Source organism: Spea bombifrons, chromosome 6 (genome assembly GCF_027358695.1).
Source record: "Spea bombifrons isolate aSpeBom1 chromosome 6, aSpeBom1.2.pri, whole genome shotgun sequence".
NCBI lineage: Eukaryota > Metazoa > Chordata > Amphibia > Anura > Pelobatidae > Spea > Spea bombifrons.
This window is the reverse complement of record NC_071092.1, coordinates 45,370,139-45,387,677: the sequence shown is the minus strand read 5'-3', so window position 1 is coordinate 45,387,677 and position 17,539 is coordinate 45,370,139. Positions and strand designations below refer to the sequence as shown.

Here is a 17,539-nt window from a genome sequence, read left to right as displayed (position 1 = left end):
TTATTTATTTATTATATATATTTTTTAAAGAATTAGCTTTATTTTTCCAAGACCCATATTTGTCATAGTTTTACAAGAATTCTGGTGATTTTTTTTTATTTTTTTAATAATTACCGTATTTGCTCGATTATAAGACGACCCTGATTATAAGACGACCCCCCAAAATCTGAATATTAACTTAGGAAAAAAAGAAAAAGCCTGAATATAAGACGACCCTAAAGGAAAAAAGTTTTACCAGTAAATGTTAATTCATGTAAACTATTTTTTTTAATAAAAGCTATGATTGAGACAAATATTTTTTTTTTTGGTTTTATTTCTTGTATTTTCCAACCTGTCCCCCAGTTACGCACATCTGCCCCCAGGCTTGCCACACCAATATGGCACTGTGGCCCATAATATGCCTTTTAACCCTCTATATGCCACTGTGCCCCATGGTATGCCTTTTGACCCCCTATGTGCCACTCTGCCTCCAGAAATGCCTTATACCCCTATATCCCATTCTGGCATTTAGGGGGTTAAAATGCATATTATGGGGCAGAGTGGCATATAGGGAGGTATAAGGCATTCCAGGAGGCAGAGTGGGATTAAGGGAGTTAAAAGGCATTATATAGAGCACTCTGCCTCCAGAAATGCCTTATACCCCTATATGCCACTCTGGCATTTAGGGGGTTAAAAGGCATATTATGGGGCAGAGTGGCATATAGGGAGGTATAAGGCATTTCAGGAGGCAGAGTGCACTATTAAATGCCCCCTTAACGCCACTCTGCCTCCTGAAATGCCTTATACCTCCCTATATGCCACTCTGCCCCATAATATGCCTTTTAACCCCCTAAGTGCCAGAGTGGCATATAGGGGTGTAAGGCATTCCAGAAATGCCCTACACACACACACACACACACTTACTTACCGGTGCTTCCAATTTCCTGCTGTATTGCCGGGGCAGCGGGTTGACGTCTCATTCCGCGGCAGCCGGAAGGAGGTGGAGTTGGCAGCGGGGGTTTGTATGCGTCCGTCGCAAATACCTTCCCCGGCTGTCAGAGATCAGGAACTCTGGAACTCTGACAGTCGGGGAAGGTATTTGCGACGGACGCATACAAACCCCCGCTGCCAACTTCACCTCCGGAAGCACCGGTAAGTGTGGGGGGGGGCGACGACAGGAGGATCCAGGTCCCCTGCAGCGGTGCGGGGGATCTGGATCTTAGTCTCCTAATCAGACCTCTATTTGAGGTCTGATTAGAAGACGACCCCGATTATAAGACGAGGGGTATTTTTCAGAGCATTTGCTCTGAAAAAAACCTCGTCTTATAATCGAGCAAATACGGTAGCTTTATTCTTTCTAACCATCCATGACTATTTTCACTTGGCAAAGTTTTTATATGTATATATATACACATTCATATATTCCAATGTGTTATTGAACAGGAATTGATAATAATGTCACATCCTGTTTTACCATTACATAAGTTATGGTGAGTAAAGGTGATGGAAAGCCCTTCCAAAAAAATTAAGGGGTAGTAGAAGTATTATTAAACACTCATCTACAGACACCAGATAAGCCAGAAGACTTGCTTTTCCCTCAAAAATCTCACAGTGCTGCCACAACCAGAGGGGATTCTGGGTAGGTACATGCAAATAAGATCAACAATTACTACCCCTTGCCTCTATTTCCACTTTATACATGGATCCCTTGAAAACAATCACCCGCTGTACAGGACAGCCTATCAAGTAAGAGATGCAATAACCAGACTGCTCACAGACAACCATCTTCTCATTAATTGGACTCATCAGCATGATATTGGGGTACTGGTTTATACTTGGAGTAGCCAAAAAATACCATTACATAAGTTATGGTGAGTAAAGGTGATGGAAACCCTTCCACTAAAATTAAGGGGGCAGTAGAAGCATTATTAATCACTCATCTACAGACACCTACAAAATGTTCTTGCTTTCCTTTCTGATATGTTTAAAGATGTGACAAAAGTTTAGACATAATATGCAAATAAGGAGAACAGCCTCCCAGTAGACGTGGTAGAGGGTGATACATCAAGGGAATTCAAACATGCAAACATTTTAAATGACCTTGTTTCATTTTGTGCATTCTAGTAGGTCCAAAGCCTTTTACTCCAGAAATCCATAAACAAATTTTACAAACTTTAATTGGAATTCACAGGAATTTGGATAACACTATTTTTTTTTTTTTACATTGAGCTGGTAGCACATTTTAGCATATCCAGCTTGTAACTATGGGAACTTCCAGCATGTGTCTCCTTTTTAGAATATTATTTCTTTCATAACGTGAAAAAGAAAACATATTTCCATAAATAGATATCGCTGCCAAGTGGATTGGAACGGCTTTGGAGAAGTGCTGGTATTTTGTCTCATGCCAAGTAACATCAAATACTTTTGACATTTCAGCAAATTAAACCCAGTAGCAATATCGGTCCTCACTTAGAGCACGTAAATCTTCAGATATCACTTAAAAAGGACTTTTTTTTATAGTCAAATACCTTATTTTTCAGGGATCAGCGAAGCAACAATATTTACTTCACTTGTACCCTTCTTTCAGTAAAAAAAAAAACAACAAAAAACTTTCCAACAAATGTTTTCTGGATTCTCTTCAGAAGAATAACTGATCACTCTGGAGTCTGGGTGTTTAGTAGATTGGGGTTCAGATAACAGAGCGAGAATCATACAAACAGCTAATATGCAGCTGCCTGAAAACATTATATCACGGGGCAAAAACTAGAAATGTTTTTAAAAAGAAAACAGCGCAATATTTTTGAAAACCTATTTGTATTCTTACACCAGAGGATAGTAAAAGCATTATTAAACACTCATCGACAGACAGTAGACTGCTTGTTTACTCCCTGATAAACCCCACAACGCTGCCACAACCACAAGGGATTCTGGAGAAGTGCAAGCAATTAAAGTTAGTAATGATCGCCTTTTACCTCAATGTCCACTTTAAACATGGATCCCTTGAAAGTTATCAACCTGCTGTACAGGACAGCCTTTAGACAAAACTCAGGTAAGAGATGCAGCAGGCGGTTCACTGCCCATAGACAGCTGTTTGCCCTTACCGGGACTCATCAGCATGAGGTTGCAATACATAGGGCTTGGGGTAGCCAAGAAATACCATTACATAAGTTATGGTGAGTAAAGGTGATGAAAAACCCTTCCACTTAAAATTTAGGGGTATGTAGAAGCATTGTTAAACACTCATCTACAGACACCAGACAAGCCAGAAGGCCTGTTTTCCCCTCAGAAATCGCATGGTGCTGCCACAACCACAAGGGATTCTGGGTAGGCGCATGCAAATAAGGTCAACAATAACAACCTTTTGCCTCTAAATCCACTTTATACATGGACCCCTTGAAAGTAATTGCCCGCTGTACAGGACAGCCTTTGACAAAACACGGGTAAGAGATGCAGTAGCCAGATCACCGCTCATGGACAGCTGTTTATTGCATAAAGTGGATATAGAAGCAAAAGGTGATCATTGTTGACCTTATTTGCATGCGCCTACCCAGAATCCCTTGTGTTTGTGGCAGCACCATAAGATTTCTGAGGGAAAGACAAACCTTCTGGCTTGTCTGGTGTCTGTAGATGAGTGATTAATAATACTTCTACTACTCTACTTCTACATTTTAAGTCGAAGGGCTTTCTATCAGCTTTACCCATCATAGTTTATGTTTTTGGTATAAGAATACTAGTAATAAAAAATAAAAAAAATTGGTGGGAGTTCTCCTTTAATAGTCCGGTTAAATTTTTGCTAGTAAATAATCTAAGGTTTAGAAAAAGAGTTGCTCGTAGATTGTTTAACGTGACATATGGAGTGTAAAACCCTGATAAATCTTATATTACGAGCTCTTAACCTAATATATTGAGTGTTAATCCCTGGACGCCGAGTGCGCTAAACCTTGGATAACTGCTATTAATCCTAACATATAGAAATATAATAAATGCAGGGTACTGAGCAATGCATCCTAGATAATGACCCCCCCCCGGAACCTTGTACACAGAGTGCTAATCCCTACAAAAGACAAGCTAAACTGTGTTTATCGAGTACTGAGTAATGGAGAAGGAGCGTTAAAGCCGTGCGGGAATAGAATGTGTAATAAGGATACGTCTGTGGCATTTGATTATTGGAACAAAATGTATTGGGGATAGAATGGCGTAAGAACCGAATGGTTAACAAGCAATGGGTGATGTAAGTACAGCTCAAAGCGGGTAAGCAATTTCATAGCATAGTAAAAATCGGGACTGTCCAGTGAGAACCGGGACTGTTGGGAGGTATGCATAAGCGAAGCAATCACTATAGCAACCAACGGGATTTTCCTGCTCCGATAGGACCACTTTAAACCATAATTCTTATACATAATCCCCCAACATGATGTTGAGAATACAGCGTCTCCGGAATGTAACGTTTACCATATTCATCTTCTATTTCCTAAAAAAAATACATTTTTTTCTGTAACTTTAATTTCCCGTTCCAAGAGGCCAGAATTTTAAAGCAGATGGTGACTCACATACGTTGATTAACTGTCATTTTTTTTTTCTATACAACCTGATTAAACATGAAATTGTCTTTCTCTCTTTTTATTGTCTGCCTGCGCTGCCTTAAGGCAAAAAAATAAAATAAAAATCCAAAAATACGGAAAAAAATATGAAAAAAAATAGCATTTGGTAATCAGACATGTCTGTTTCTGTAAGTTTTACATGTAATATCCCTGCAGGGGTTGGGAAGTGTCCTCTCTCTGTTTGACTTTGCTTATACGTCTGTCTTTTTTCTTTATGTCCTTTTAGGTCAGGAACGCAGCGAAGCCACTTTAATAAAAAGGTTTAAAGGGGACGGTGTACGGTACAAAGCAAAGTTAATTGGAATTGACGAGGTTTCTGCGGCGAGAGGAGACAAGTTATGCCAGGATTCAATGATAAAGCTCAAGGTACTGTCTGCACATTTAACATCATTTTAATAAGAATTATAAATAATAATAAAAATATTTTCTCATAAAGCCCCCCCCCCACGCGAATTAAAAAAATTGTAATGGACTGGGAATTACACTTTTGTAAATATAGCTTTCAATGTATCCAACTTTAAAGCGGATTTGCCACTTAGATGTAAATTTTACGTTTCCTTCCTTGGATCTGCCTAATTATTCCTCCCCATGAAGTTATTTCTCCCCCATTGTTAAGTTGCTGATTTTTGTTGATTGGTTGAGGCAGCCTTTGTAGGGGTAGGCAGTAGATGGACCACAAACTATTCGGTCAAATGTTTCCGTTTCAGACAATGAATTTAGTTACCTGTCAGTTCGTTTTGGATGAGAATCAGGGGGGACTTTTACATTCGGAAACAAAATTTGTTGTCATTCACCCTCATTCACTCATGCTCTCTCACGCTTTCATTCATGCGCTATCATACTCTCATTCACGCTCTTTCTCACAATTTCATTCATGCTCCCTTGCTCTTCTCCGCTTCTGTGTCCGTCTTTGTCCCTAGCAGCTCTGCCTCTTATCTTGCATCTTCTTGTTGATCTTTCTTCTGTCTTCGTCCGCTGCTCCAAAAAGTCTTCATTCTTCGTCATCTTCTGCGCCTACCTGGGCTATATAACACAATAAATAATAAATGATAATAAAAATAGAAGCCAACTCACCCATTTTACCCATTTCCTGAGATAAACCAAAATTGTACATTGCCCCAAAACCCAACGTGGCTTCTTCCACGTTGTCTAAGCATATAAACCAAATTTTACGGAGGGCTTTCTCCTTAGCGACAGCCTATTTTTTTGATTAGTTTTTTTTTTTAATGAATGTGGAAAATGGCAAATATTAGAAATTAGTTTAAATCCCCCCTTCATTTCCACTTAGCCATCAGGAAGCAAAGGCACCTGCTGATAAAATTTGTTATTTGTTTTGTCCGAGGTACTCCATGTTTTTATTTTTTCTTATTAATTGAGAGGTTTTTCCGAGTCCCTGGCAAATTATGACAAGATCCAGGCGGTCTCCAAGATTAATGTTCTTGTCTAGCGAGCCTTTGTATTTAACAGTAGGGCGCGAGGGTTCGTGCTCAATTTTAATAATTCGGGCAACTATTTTATTGAAGGCTGCATAATGCATTAAGGTTACTTTCTGTATGAATACACGCGGCATCCATCGTTAACCCCTTATGGACAATGGGCGGTCCCTAAACCCATTAAAAACAAGGCATTTTGAACCCGTACATGCACGGGCTTTGTCATTAAGGGGTTAATTCTCCAAACTCGTGGTGTTAAACTATGGAAACTAGACTGACATTCTCTACATATACGTACTGACTTATTGTAGTTCATGTAAGGTGCACTTGTGCAATACCTCCTCGCCATCAAGCTATTTTATTTGTTTTTTATTATTTTTATTTATTTATATTTTTTATAATTGAATATGTTTTTGTTTTTTATTATTTTTATTTATTTATTTATATTTTTTATTATTTAATATGTTTTGGTTTTTTTTAATCAAATATTACTTTAATAGCGGAAATGGCTTTAACCTTGGAGCAACAGCATCTTTGTTGTGATTAAATTACATGTATTTTATTTTTTCTGGCCCTACATACTCTTATACGACAAAATAATAATTTACTTGTTTAGAAAACAAAAAAGGGAGACCGGTTTTCAACCTAAACGCCAAAGTAGACTACCCGATAGGAAAAGTGCTTACTTGGAAAGAGCATTGCTGTCTTTTGTTCATTCGCTCCATTACAGAGAAGATCTCACCATCAGGGCAGCTCAAACCCCAAATTTACGGCCAGCAACCAATCAACGCCTCCTTTTGGGTCACATGAGAATTAAGCGTTCCCTGCAAAACTTCTGAATAAGGCAAAATAATACGTGATGAAAAAATTATTTAAGCAATGGGTTTAGGCATTACCATGGAGCTAGGAAAGATGTTTCTAATGTAGCATTTAGTTAAAAATTTTTATTAACCCCTTAATGACAAAGCCCGTACATGTACGAGCTCAAAATTCATTGTTTTCAATATGTTTAGGGACCACCCATTGTCCTTAAGGGGTTAAGTTCAGAAGTGTAGGTGGCGCCCTGACTCGACAAGTGTTTTACAGCGAATATCATATCTTCAAATATTTTCTTAAATAAAAAATTATTTAAAAAAAAAAAAAAAAGGTTAGGAGAAAAACACAGTAACCTTGTATGCCTTGTTTTTTTTTTGTCCCTCAACAGGGGATTGCCGCGGGTGCACGATCGAAAGGTGAACACAAGCAAAAGGTCTTTCTAACGGTCTCGTTCGGGGGAATCAAAATCTTCGATGAGAAAACTGGTGTAAGTAACTTAATAAAAATCATTTTTTTAAATCCAGATTGGAATATCATTTGAAACAATTTGCGCTCTGTACACGGAATTCTAATTATTTTGGTTCCTGGAATTCCAAGGATGTTTTCTGTCCATCCAGAAACAAAGACAAGTCGTGTTATTTATTCTAAAAAATATATTTTAAATTCATTTCCTTGGCAAGTCGAGGCGCGTTGGCGTAGGGAGTACGCGGTTCGCTTTGAAAGGGAAGACTAATTGGCTGACTTCAGACTGGGACGCATCATTTGAAGAAGCCGGTCGGATTTTAGCAAGCGGCGGAAGCCCACCTGGGATTAGCCCTTCCCGTTGTGTCGACGCAAGCACCGAATGTGACTTTGACACACTGGGAAACAAATATTAGCGGCGAGGATAACCACCTGGATCCTGCAGATGTGGTTCGCAAGAAACCAGCTTTGTGTCCTAATTAAGAGATGGTTACAGCGCTTTATATTCTGTGCGGAATTAATAATAATTACCGTATATCTCCTAACAGCTGGTGTTGCTGGTAACGTTCTTGTGACTTGTTATCAATATCTGATGACAGGGGGATTCTGCCACTTTAGTTCTAATAACGTATCTTGACGATACGGTACGATAGTAGAGTAGATGGGACCACATGTTCAAAGGCAATACCAAAACTCCAAAATTCTTCAAAAATCATTACTGCGTATATAGATCGAACGGTTTGCTCTCCAGTGCGCGGAAATAATTATCAGCATCTTTATGTTTTTTTCCTCTGCTTTGGTGGAATCTGGTCAAGATGTAAATTCAGGGCAGAGTAATAATTAGTTGTTTTTTTTTTTTGCCATGAACTTCAAATATCTCTAACCTATTGCTCTGGTTCAAAACAAAAATAATAATAATAATAATAATAATAATAAAAAATAAGCTACTGTATATGCAGTTTTACTAAAAAAATGTTGCATAATGTAAACAGATCCATATATCAGGTACCATAAACAAAAATAATCAAACTATATATATTTATATTTTTTTAATATATATATTTATTTATATATATTTATATTTTTTTATTTATATATATTTATAGTTAAAATTGTAATAAATAAATATGAACAGTAATCATAGAGAACAAAAACATTTTTGGAAGAATGTTTTCTAATAGTGAAAGCTAAATATCCTTAACCAGTTTGCTTAAAAAAAACCATACCAAAGAGTTAAATGATCATTATTAGTTTGTTTTTCCAAGGGTCCTTTTCACCCCCAAAAAATAAACATGTATTTTTCTTAAACGACAGATGAAAGATGTTATTGTTACCTTAACTAATACATTTAAAATACATGGTGCCGTCAGCCCTATGGTTAATGAGCCCGTTTACAACATGCGATCTGTGTGTGAAACCCTATGGCCATTCCTGGGAACATTCCGGGTGCCGCTCCTCATTTAAATTGGCTCTTTTACTCCAACTCCTCTATTTTATGGTTCTATATACTAAGTAAACCACACTCATTGGTTCGTGTGCAGTTTGCCGTAAATTATAATTATTTTTATTTTATTTTTTTATTTTTTTAAGACGTCATCATGGTCAAATGGACAGAATAATAATTATTTATTATTATAATAATTATATATAATGATTATATAATTATTTTAATAATATAATTATTATTGTATTTTTATATTTGTATATAAACCGGCTTACTTTGGTTTATTTAATTTAGATATATTATTGGACAAATCTAGTTTCCAAAAACAAAGACAGGAACTCCAAGGGATGGAGACCTTCCATGGTCAACCCACCTGATTGTTCCTCTCGATTTCAGAGAATTCTGGGTTCAGAATCGGTCGATTCTTATGAAATATGAAGGGTGTCTTGAGATTGTAGCATAACCCAAGCAGCAAGTAATCAGTGTTTTCAGAAACAGACATCTGTCAGACACAGAAATAACACCAGAAAGACGAAGAACTTGCCGTAGAGATGCCCATGAATTCACATGCTTTCCTGACAGTTATACGCAATGCTACGTCTGTTAGCAACCTCACCCCATATGCTTAACATGTCACGGAAAATGAATTTTATTATGTGCCAAATTTTTAAAAAAATAATTTAATATTTTATTAATTATACTTGGCTAAAAAGAATATGTAACTGTATAACTAGAGTCTTCTAGATTAAATTGTAACTGTCACCATAGAAACATAGACTTTGCCGGAAGATCAGACCCATTCGGCCCCTTCTAGTCTGCCTGTTCCACCATCACGACTTTGTCTATTAAAATGTAGGTGTTTTTTAAACTATATAGCGTTCTTCGTAAGTCTGTTGGGGAGCGAGGTAGAGCGCGGCTGGACAGCAGGATCCGAGACTGCAATCCCGCAGTCCTGATTTTCGGGGTTAGAAGATGAGAGATATGATGTAGTGAAGTCAATCATAATGTCCAATGGTCCCATTTTAGTGAATAAACGACATTTCTGCCGTTACTGTTGTGTTTGTTAAGCATTATATGTATTCCTCTAAAAACCATGCCCACGGAAGTTTAGTGGCTCCTATAGCAATGTTTCTGAAATCACGTATATTACTATTTTATTTTTATTTCAAGGAGAGAAAGAAACTATGTCCTTGAAACCCTTCCAGGAAATCTGTGTGTCTTTCTGTTTAAACAACTTACTCCAGTTTACCATCTGCAATTCTATTACCATCTGTGCAGAAGTCATCCTTTTTCAAAGCTTTATCCCAGACCTTATATTCATTCCACCAGTATTAACAGTGACACCGCACTCCCCCAGGCGCTATTTATTCAAATTAATTTACTAAAATAACTAAAACTACTGTGGAGGATGCACCGTGCGGAAATGATGTATATATTCGGAAGTTAAATTGTTCAGGTAATGGCCACGAAGTATAACGGTGTTATGTTGCAATCTACATTCATACCGTTAAATCAGAGATGGCTCTAGGTTGTTAATATCGAAGGGGGGAAGTACGACTGATGAAAGCGGACAATTACACAAAAATAAAGGAACATAATGCTTATCGCAAGTTTTTAATGAACAAGATATATTATCGTGGTATAGATTTAGTGGTGTACTGAGGAGGAGCAGGGGGTGCATTCCGCCCCAGGTGCTCATCAGGAGGGTGCCACACTGTCACACAGAGGTTCCGAGTCTCCCGGAAATTCCCATTCTCTTAATTTCTTCCTACCTTCTCTGCCGATTGCTTCTGTGTTCGAAAGGGCCGTGATTTTGGCCCACCAATGGGGGGGGGGTGAAATGGCAGTGGTTCCAGTGAGGCCCTCTCCCCGATCCTCCAATCCCCCATTGCAGTGTGAATGAGTATGAGAGAGTGAATGAATGAGTTAATGAATGTGGGCACCAGGCAACGAATCTAGTTCCCCAAATTAAAAATGCCCCCTGATTTTCATCAGAAACGAATGGGCAGGGAAAGCAATGTGTTCCCCGAAAACGAATTTCCCAAATTAGTTATTTATGATGGCTTAATTTTTAACCATGCATGAAATATGTAATTTAGGCAGGGAATCTGTTGAAACTATACCGTCGAATTCTTTTTGGTTTAAATCTTTTCCCCGTCCTCTCCACTTCGCTGCATCTTCAACTAAAAAGATAATCTTGCAAAACGCTGCTTAGCACTCTGTCTCCACCGCGAATTCCATCGCAAACACCTTGCAGTTGGATACAATACCTACAAAATCATGCAAAATAAAACGGTTAAAAATGCTCCTTGGACAAACACTCTTCCAAAAAGGCAACATTCATCCCAGATTTCATTTTGGGTATTTGAACAAATCCGATGGACTATCTTTGGTACAAACAATATCATTACATAAGTTATGGTGAGTAAAGGGGATGGAAAACCCTTCCACTTAAAATTAAGGGGTAGCGGAAGTATTATTAATCACTCATCTACAGACACCAGACAAGCCAGAAGGCTTGTTTCTCCCTCAGAAATCTCATGGTGCTGCCACAACCACAAGGGATTCTGGGTAGGCATATGCAAATAGGAATGTTCTGACATTTATTCTCACATGGTCTGGTCAACTTTATCGGTTGTGGCATCTACTGCAGTACTTGCTCTGACTTCAAAATCTCTTTTAACCCACCGGTTATGAAAACTAATTTTGCTTTTTTTTTTGTATTTTTCTGTAATTAACTATTGGGCATGAATGACATCATAGCCAATCATAAACAAGAAAGATATGGAATAAACTAGCTTACTATTTATAAGTACCAGCCCTGATAATTAAGCGGAAGATTAATACTGTATATCATTTAGATTATCCGTGTACCTGTGTTTTGGTTGACTGGAAAACTAATTCAGTTCTACACAAGTGGGAATAATTAACAGGCAATTTATTTTCCATGTCTGAAATAATTGAAGCGGAGATTAGCTGTATGTAGGGTAAGTGAAAATGAACTTTCACCCTGTTAATAGATTAGAAATAATTTTAATGGAAATCGGTACGTTGAGTGAGGAAAATGCGATCCGCGATGGATAACTCCGATTCTCGCTCATACAGAATGCCAGTTTTCCGTTGGTTTGCCGAAATATCCCTGTGAATTATTTCTCATTATTACGCAGATGCAGTTAATGCATTGATTTTTAATGATAAACAAGCATATTCTTGCATGGGTAGAAGTGGTGCAAATTTTAAGGCTACAGGGGCTGAAATTTGTTGATTATACAACTTGTTATGCCTCTCAACCAACAAACATGAAGTCGTTTGACTGTTCACACCAGGACCAGACTGGGGGAAATGAGGCGGCCCCGGCACTTTAAGGCCGATGGCCACCTCTTGACGTAAAAGCAACCGATGGCAGAACCCAGAAGATCAGGTAACTATGGGCATACCTAGGGACTTCTGGGCTCTGTCTACACGGAGCCTATCCCGGCGGGACTCAGCCTGGACTGCCTATTGACATTATGGGAAACACCCCCATTTAAAGGGGAAATTGGCGGGGATTGGGGGCGCGTCGAGACCGGAGAGTTCCCAGGTATGAGTATGGGGCGATGTCAGACTGTGGCCCACCAGACATGTGCGTGGCGTGCGAGATGGCCAGCCCGAGACTGGTTCACACATACTTAAGTGAGGAACTTCTTGAGATACAGATATCTTCATGAGATGTGGATCTGATTAAGAACAGATCAGTATCATTAGACCTAACTGAAGTAGAAGGCAAGAAGATATAGTCTGTTTTTTGGCCAGGGGAGGGCTTGCATGGTAGCCAGGGACAATTGTCCCCTGTGCCGGATCTGATTTAAAGACCTTGGACCATTACTGAAGTTTTTACTGATTGTTGTGTAGCAACTCTAGAGTGGCCACCAGTATGTGTAGAGTAAGAAGGGCTTTAGGTGGCATCTCCATGATGACTGTATCCTTTTATGGATTGTCGATACATTTTCTTTCTGTAAACAGGTATTGGACAGAAATGCTTTATTACTGTTTGATTTGGCCCCTGAATGTCGCCAGCCCTATCTTTCTTTTGACCAATTTTCTCACCATTTTCCCAGAGCTGTTTGACCTCATTGACGAAACCCGTCATACTTTATATTCATAACGTTTCAAAATGGCCGAAGACTTAGCGTTTAGAATGCGTGAGTAAAAAGTGTTACTAGGGATTGTCACTTTAGCTAGACTTTTTATGAGACTTTTTGACTTGTTAATAGCTGTTTAGACTAAAAAGTAGGTGTTTTATTCACACCATTTCATTCTTTCACAAATTTTCCAGTAGAACTCTCATACCCATCAAACATTCAGAGCTGCTCAAAAAAGAGAGGGATCAAGGGAGGGAAAGGAGACACAGGGGTTTGGGTCCTAAAGAGGGACTCGGGCAGGTATGGACATTATCTGTCTGGTAGAGAAGTCTATGGGTCATTTTTAAATAGCTTTAGAGTCAACTAATTTAATCAGGTAACATTTCTGGCAGTGGACAATTAGACGTTCACAGTGGACCACATCATTATCCTTCCACAGAGGTGTTAGAGAACAGCAAAGGTTGATAATAATAGCTTCCCTCCGCAACAAACATGCGAACTGCAAAAGCAATTAACTCTGTTTGCAAACCCTCCCCTGTAGAAAAACGTAATATTTTTTTTGGAAGGACAAAGAAAACAACCACTTTGGTCCTTTAATTAGTAACATTCATTTTTTTTGCCTTGAATTTATTTTTTTTTTAGTTGAAAAATTCAATTAAACAAAGAAAGTGAGACGGTGGACTGCATTATCCTTTTATAATGTGGAGAGCAGGTTAACCTGACTTCAGACTTACTACGAATTAGCAGTTGTTCCAGAGTGGTGAAAAATATAAAAAAAATAAATAAAAAAAATAAAATAAAAGATAATGCTAGAAAATAAATGAGATTTTGTGACCTCAGATGTGATTTTTGTTTGGATGTCACAATAATTTGAGCTGGGGTTTCGGGGGCTGTTGATCAAATTGGTCGAGGAGGGGGGGTCATAGATTTACATATCAGGGGGATCCCACCACAGATCTGACTTCATAATTATAATTAATAGGGGTTGGGGGGCTATGGACCTTGGGGTTTGGACATCACAATTATTTATTGGCTGGGGTGGAGGGGGGGTAGATGGATTTAGGCATCATATATGCTTGTTTATTCTATATTTAACCCTCTGGTGCCCTTAATGCAAGTGATAGGGGGAATTATATTATATAGTCTCCCCCACTGCATGCAGAGTTTGAGAAGTGGGGGTCTTATCCTTTTAACTCTGTATAACTTCTTTATACCACACACATGGGACAGCAGGTAGAGCAGGCTATTTTTTTTAAAAAAAAAAACCTATTATGGTCCTTTTATTTTAAACATTTGAAATTTCATTTTTTTTATTTCATGATGAATTAGTGACATGACAGGACCATGAATTTAAGTGTCAGCTCACCGCATGCAGACTGCGAAAAGTGAGTGCTGCTACTTCTGTTGAGGGGACAGTTTAATGTTCCTGACACTCCTATTAAAGAGAATACACACTAAAAATATTCATTAAATTTAATGTGCATTCTACAAAAATTTAAAAAAAAGCAGCCCTGCAGATGCCCTTCCCCTCCACGGTCCCACGATTCTTGCCACTGATTGGCTGCTTGGAGCTTTGACATGGTGCTCACCGGCAGAAAGAGACTTCCGCTACCCCATCCTTCATTGACTCTTTAATTGAAATATTTTATTCCGCTATAATGATTACTGGAAAAGCAGCTGTTAGTTCTTGACAACTATGACATTTAGGAAATGTATGACTTCATATCTAGACCAGGCTAAGAGTCTAACGCTGAACGGATGCTATTAAATTAACCCTTTGAACATGTAAACGTCACGATATTTTAAATAGGCAGTAAGGACCCCACTGTTTTTTGGGCTGGGTATATCATAATACGGTAAACGGTAAGCAATAAAATGAGATTTATTGAATTCTGTCTGTTTTATTATCGTACTAACTTGATTTATTTTCTAGAAATTAACTATTACTCATCCTGGTCCAGAGGTTTGACTATAATGAGTCGAGTGGAATACATTTATCTTAGGTATATAATATGCAGGTGTCCCTGTCCGCTGTTTAACTAGGGAGCTGAATTCCTTTTCAATCTATTTTATTTTTTTAATACAACAAAAACTTTCAAATTAGGTCACTTTAAGCTTTGTTGTAGAAAAATGCAGCCCCTGGTGAGTGCAGATGCCTGATATCAAAGTTTGTGCCAATTTCTCTCTAAGTCAAAGTGGTGGCTTGGGGCTAGAAAAATAAATGCAATGGAAGGCAAAAAGAAGATGACACTTGTAATCACGACAAGTTCGGGACAGGATTAACCCCTTAATGACAAAGGCCGTACATGTACGGGCTCAAAATGCATTGTTTTCCATGGGTTTAGGGACCGCCCATTGTCCTTAAGGGGTTAAGAACCAGAAAACAAGCCAATGAAGAAGTGTCTTCCTGGCACAAGGAGGTCACCTAATTCCTACAAAAAAAGTTTAAATAAAAACAAAAAATTTACTGCTGCTCAATAAAGATTTTTTTGTTGTCTTTAATTTGTTACAAATAGCCGGCGAAGATAAATCAAAGGGTTAAATTAAGTCGTTAGTTGAGTAAAGTTGCCGAGGTCGATTCAATTATATGAAACAAAGCAACTTATGGATTTCCTCATTTGACAAATTGACAACGTCTGAAGGCTCCTCGATTCAACTCCAGTCAACGCCGACCTTATGTCGAGCTGCAATGGAAAGCTTATAAACTAATCTACTGAAGGAACGTTGGGTTGGCTTTGAGTTCAAAATGGCCTCTAACTCAACAAATTTGGCTTATTCTCAAGAGGAGGAGGTTTGACCAAAACTGGTCAGAATCTCAATGCCTTAAACAGAATTGAGGAACATGACTGCCAACTTGATTATCTTGGTAGTCTTGACGTGTTCATCGCCGCTCAACGCAGCCTTTGTGGATGTTCAAGTTCCTGTATGGGTTTTGATGATGAGGGATTGCTGATGAGAGTGAATATCAGCAAGAACCACAATGACTTGTTGGATAGTGTGAGTGAGTGTGAGTGTGTGTGTGTGTGTGAGTGTGAGTGTGTGTGTGTGTGTGTGTTGGTGTGGTGGGGGTTAATAATTTGTCCTAAGAACATCTTTGTCCTACTTTAAGTACTTAAAATTCATTGTTTAAAATTACTGTTGTAATTTAGCTGCCAATCCAATACTCAATTTACGGAATTTGGAGTCCGTCCTGTTGTGTCCTGTGTTGCAGAATATTATTCAACTTTATACAACAGATTATGTTTTATTCAGTATAATTGCCTTAAATGTAAGGACATTTTGCTGGTAGATAAGTGGAACAGCCTCCCAGCAGAAGTGGTAGTGGGTAATACAGTGAGGGGATTAAACATGCGCGGGATAGGCATACGGCTCCTGAATCTAAGACGAGACCAACGACTGATTAAGGTTTGAGTCTTTACAGCAGGAGAAACGGGCAGAATGGATCTGACGTGCCATCAAATTCTATGTTTCTGTGCTAAAACCGACGGGGCTGTGAAAGCAGAAGCATTATATGACATCAGCAACAAGTGCTTAGAGAATTACTATTTTTTCATGCTTCAGAACATGACATTTTTTTTTTATAAATAACAACAAAGCCTTTGTTCTGATGTCCTTCAATATCCGCCTGTGTTCAGAGGGCCTGATAAACATAAAAAAAAAGAAAAAACGAATCTGTACAGGACACATGAAATTGAGCGCGGACCTTTTTGTCCAAATGTCCCCGGCTGAAGCTTTTTCTTTTGTGCAACCTTACAAAGGGAACATTTTAACATTATTCAAAAAGTAACAATGTCTGTCAACAATTGTTGAAAACGATCGACGGAGATGAACGGTTCTCATAGATCCAGCAAATCAGAGTTTGCTACCAATAATGGAACCCCGAGGAGAAGGTCACATGTCTTTACAATATGTCACATGTCTTTACAATATTTAAAGGAATGTAAATACAGTAAAAGAATGTAATAAATGCGAGGGTGTTTTGGCACTTGAGTTAACGACATCTAAAGCTTATCGTCGTTTGGTTATTGTGTTAACTTGTCAACTTTACAGGAAAGAAAAATAACTGACCCGGAGTCTCCGAGTGACCCATTGCTTCCCCGGGTCTCCGGGTCGCGAACCCTGCCTGTTGTTTCTTCAAATGTTACATTGTTTCGGAAATAATAGCTTTCGTCCTCTCTGCATAAGTATAGAATGGTGATGTCACCTTCCCATGCCGTTAAGTTTCATCAGATGAGTAGTGTGGATTCCAAACACAAACTTTTTATGGTTAGAATGTACGAGTATTAATTTTTTTGCTCGTTTAAGTCGAGTTCATACTCGGCGCACCCCACTGAGTTGTTAGTTGAAATTGTTTTCTATTCATTTTAAGTTTTTTGGGGGTTTTTTTTATGCTATTGTGGAATGCATTTTCAACCACCGTTAATATCAGCTCAAATTTCTAGACAGGTCATTGACCAGAATCAAAAGATTTGAGGAAAAGGAAATAAAACGTAACGTGTATCAGATATAGTTAACAATTTCGGCCAATTTGGTCGGGTCATTGAATTGAGCCCCTCGTGTCTCTGTTTGAATTTGTAAAGAAAATAATATAAGACAATAATATATATATATATTTCTCTGAACATATGCATCATGAACAGAATAAAAGCAGCAAACAGCTGCAACCTTCTAAAATCAAATGAA

General features: G+C 38.4%; 1 protein-coding gene across 3 annotated transcripts in view; it reads left to right on the top strand.

The window, feature by feature from the left end:
- Window positions 1-17,539, top strand: part of DAB1 (DAB adaptor protein 1) — a 310,139-nt gene that overhangs the window by 259,075 nt on the left and 33,525 nt on the right. For all 3 annotated transcript variants that reach the window (XM_053469376.1, XM_053469378.1, XM_053469377.1), the window contains 2 exons: window positions 4,807-4,946; window positions 7,218-7,316. In XM_053469376.1, coding sequence (XP_053325351.1) covers window positions 4,807-4,946; window positions 7,218-7,316 — 239 coding nt within the window. The remainder of the gene's footprint in view (window positions 1-4,806; window positions 4,947-7,217; window positions 7,317-17,539) is intronic.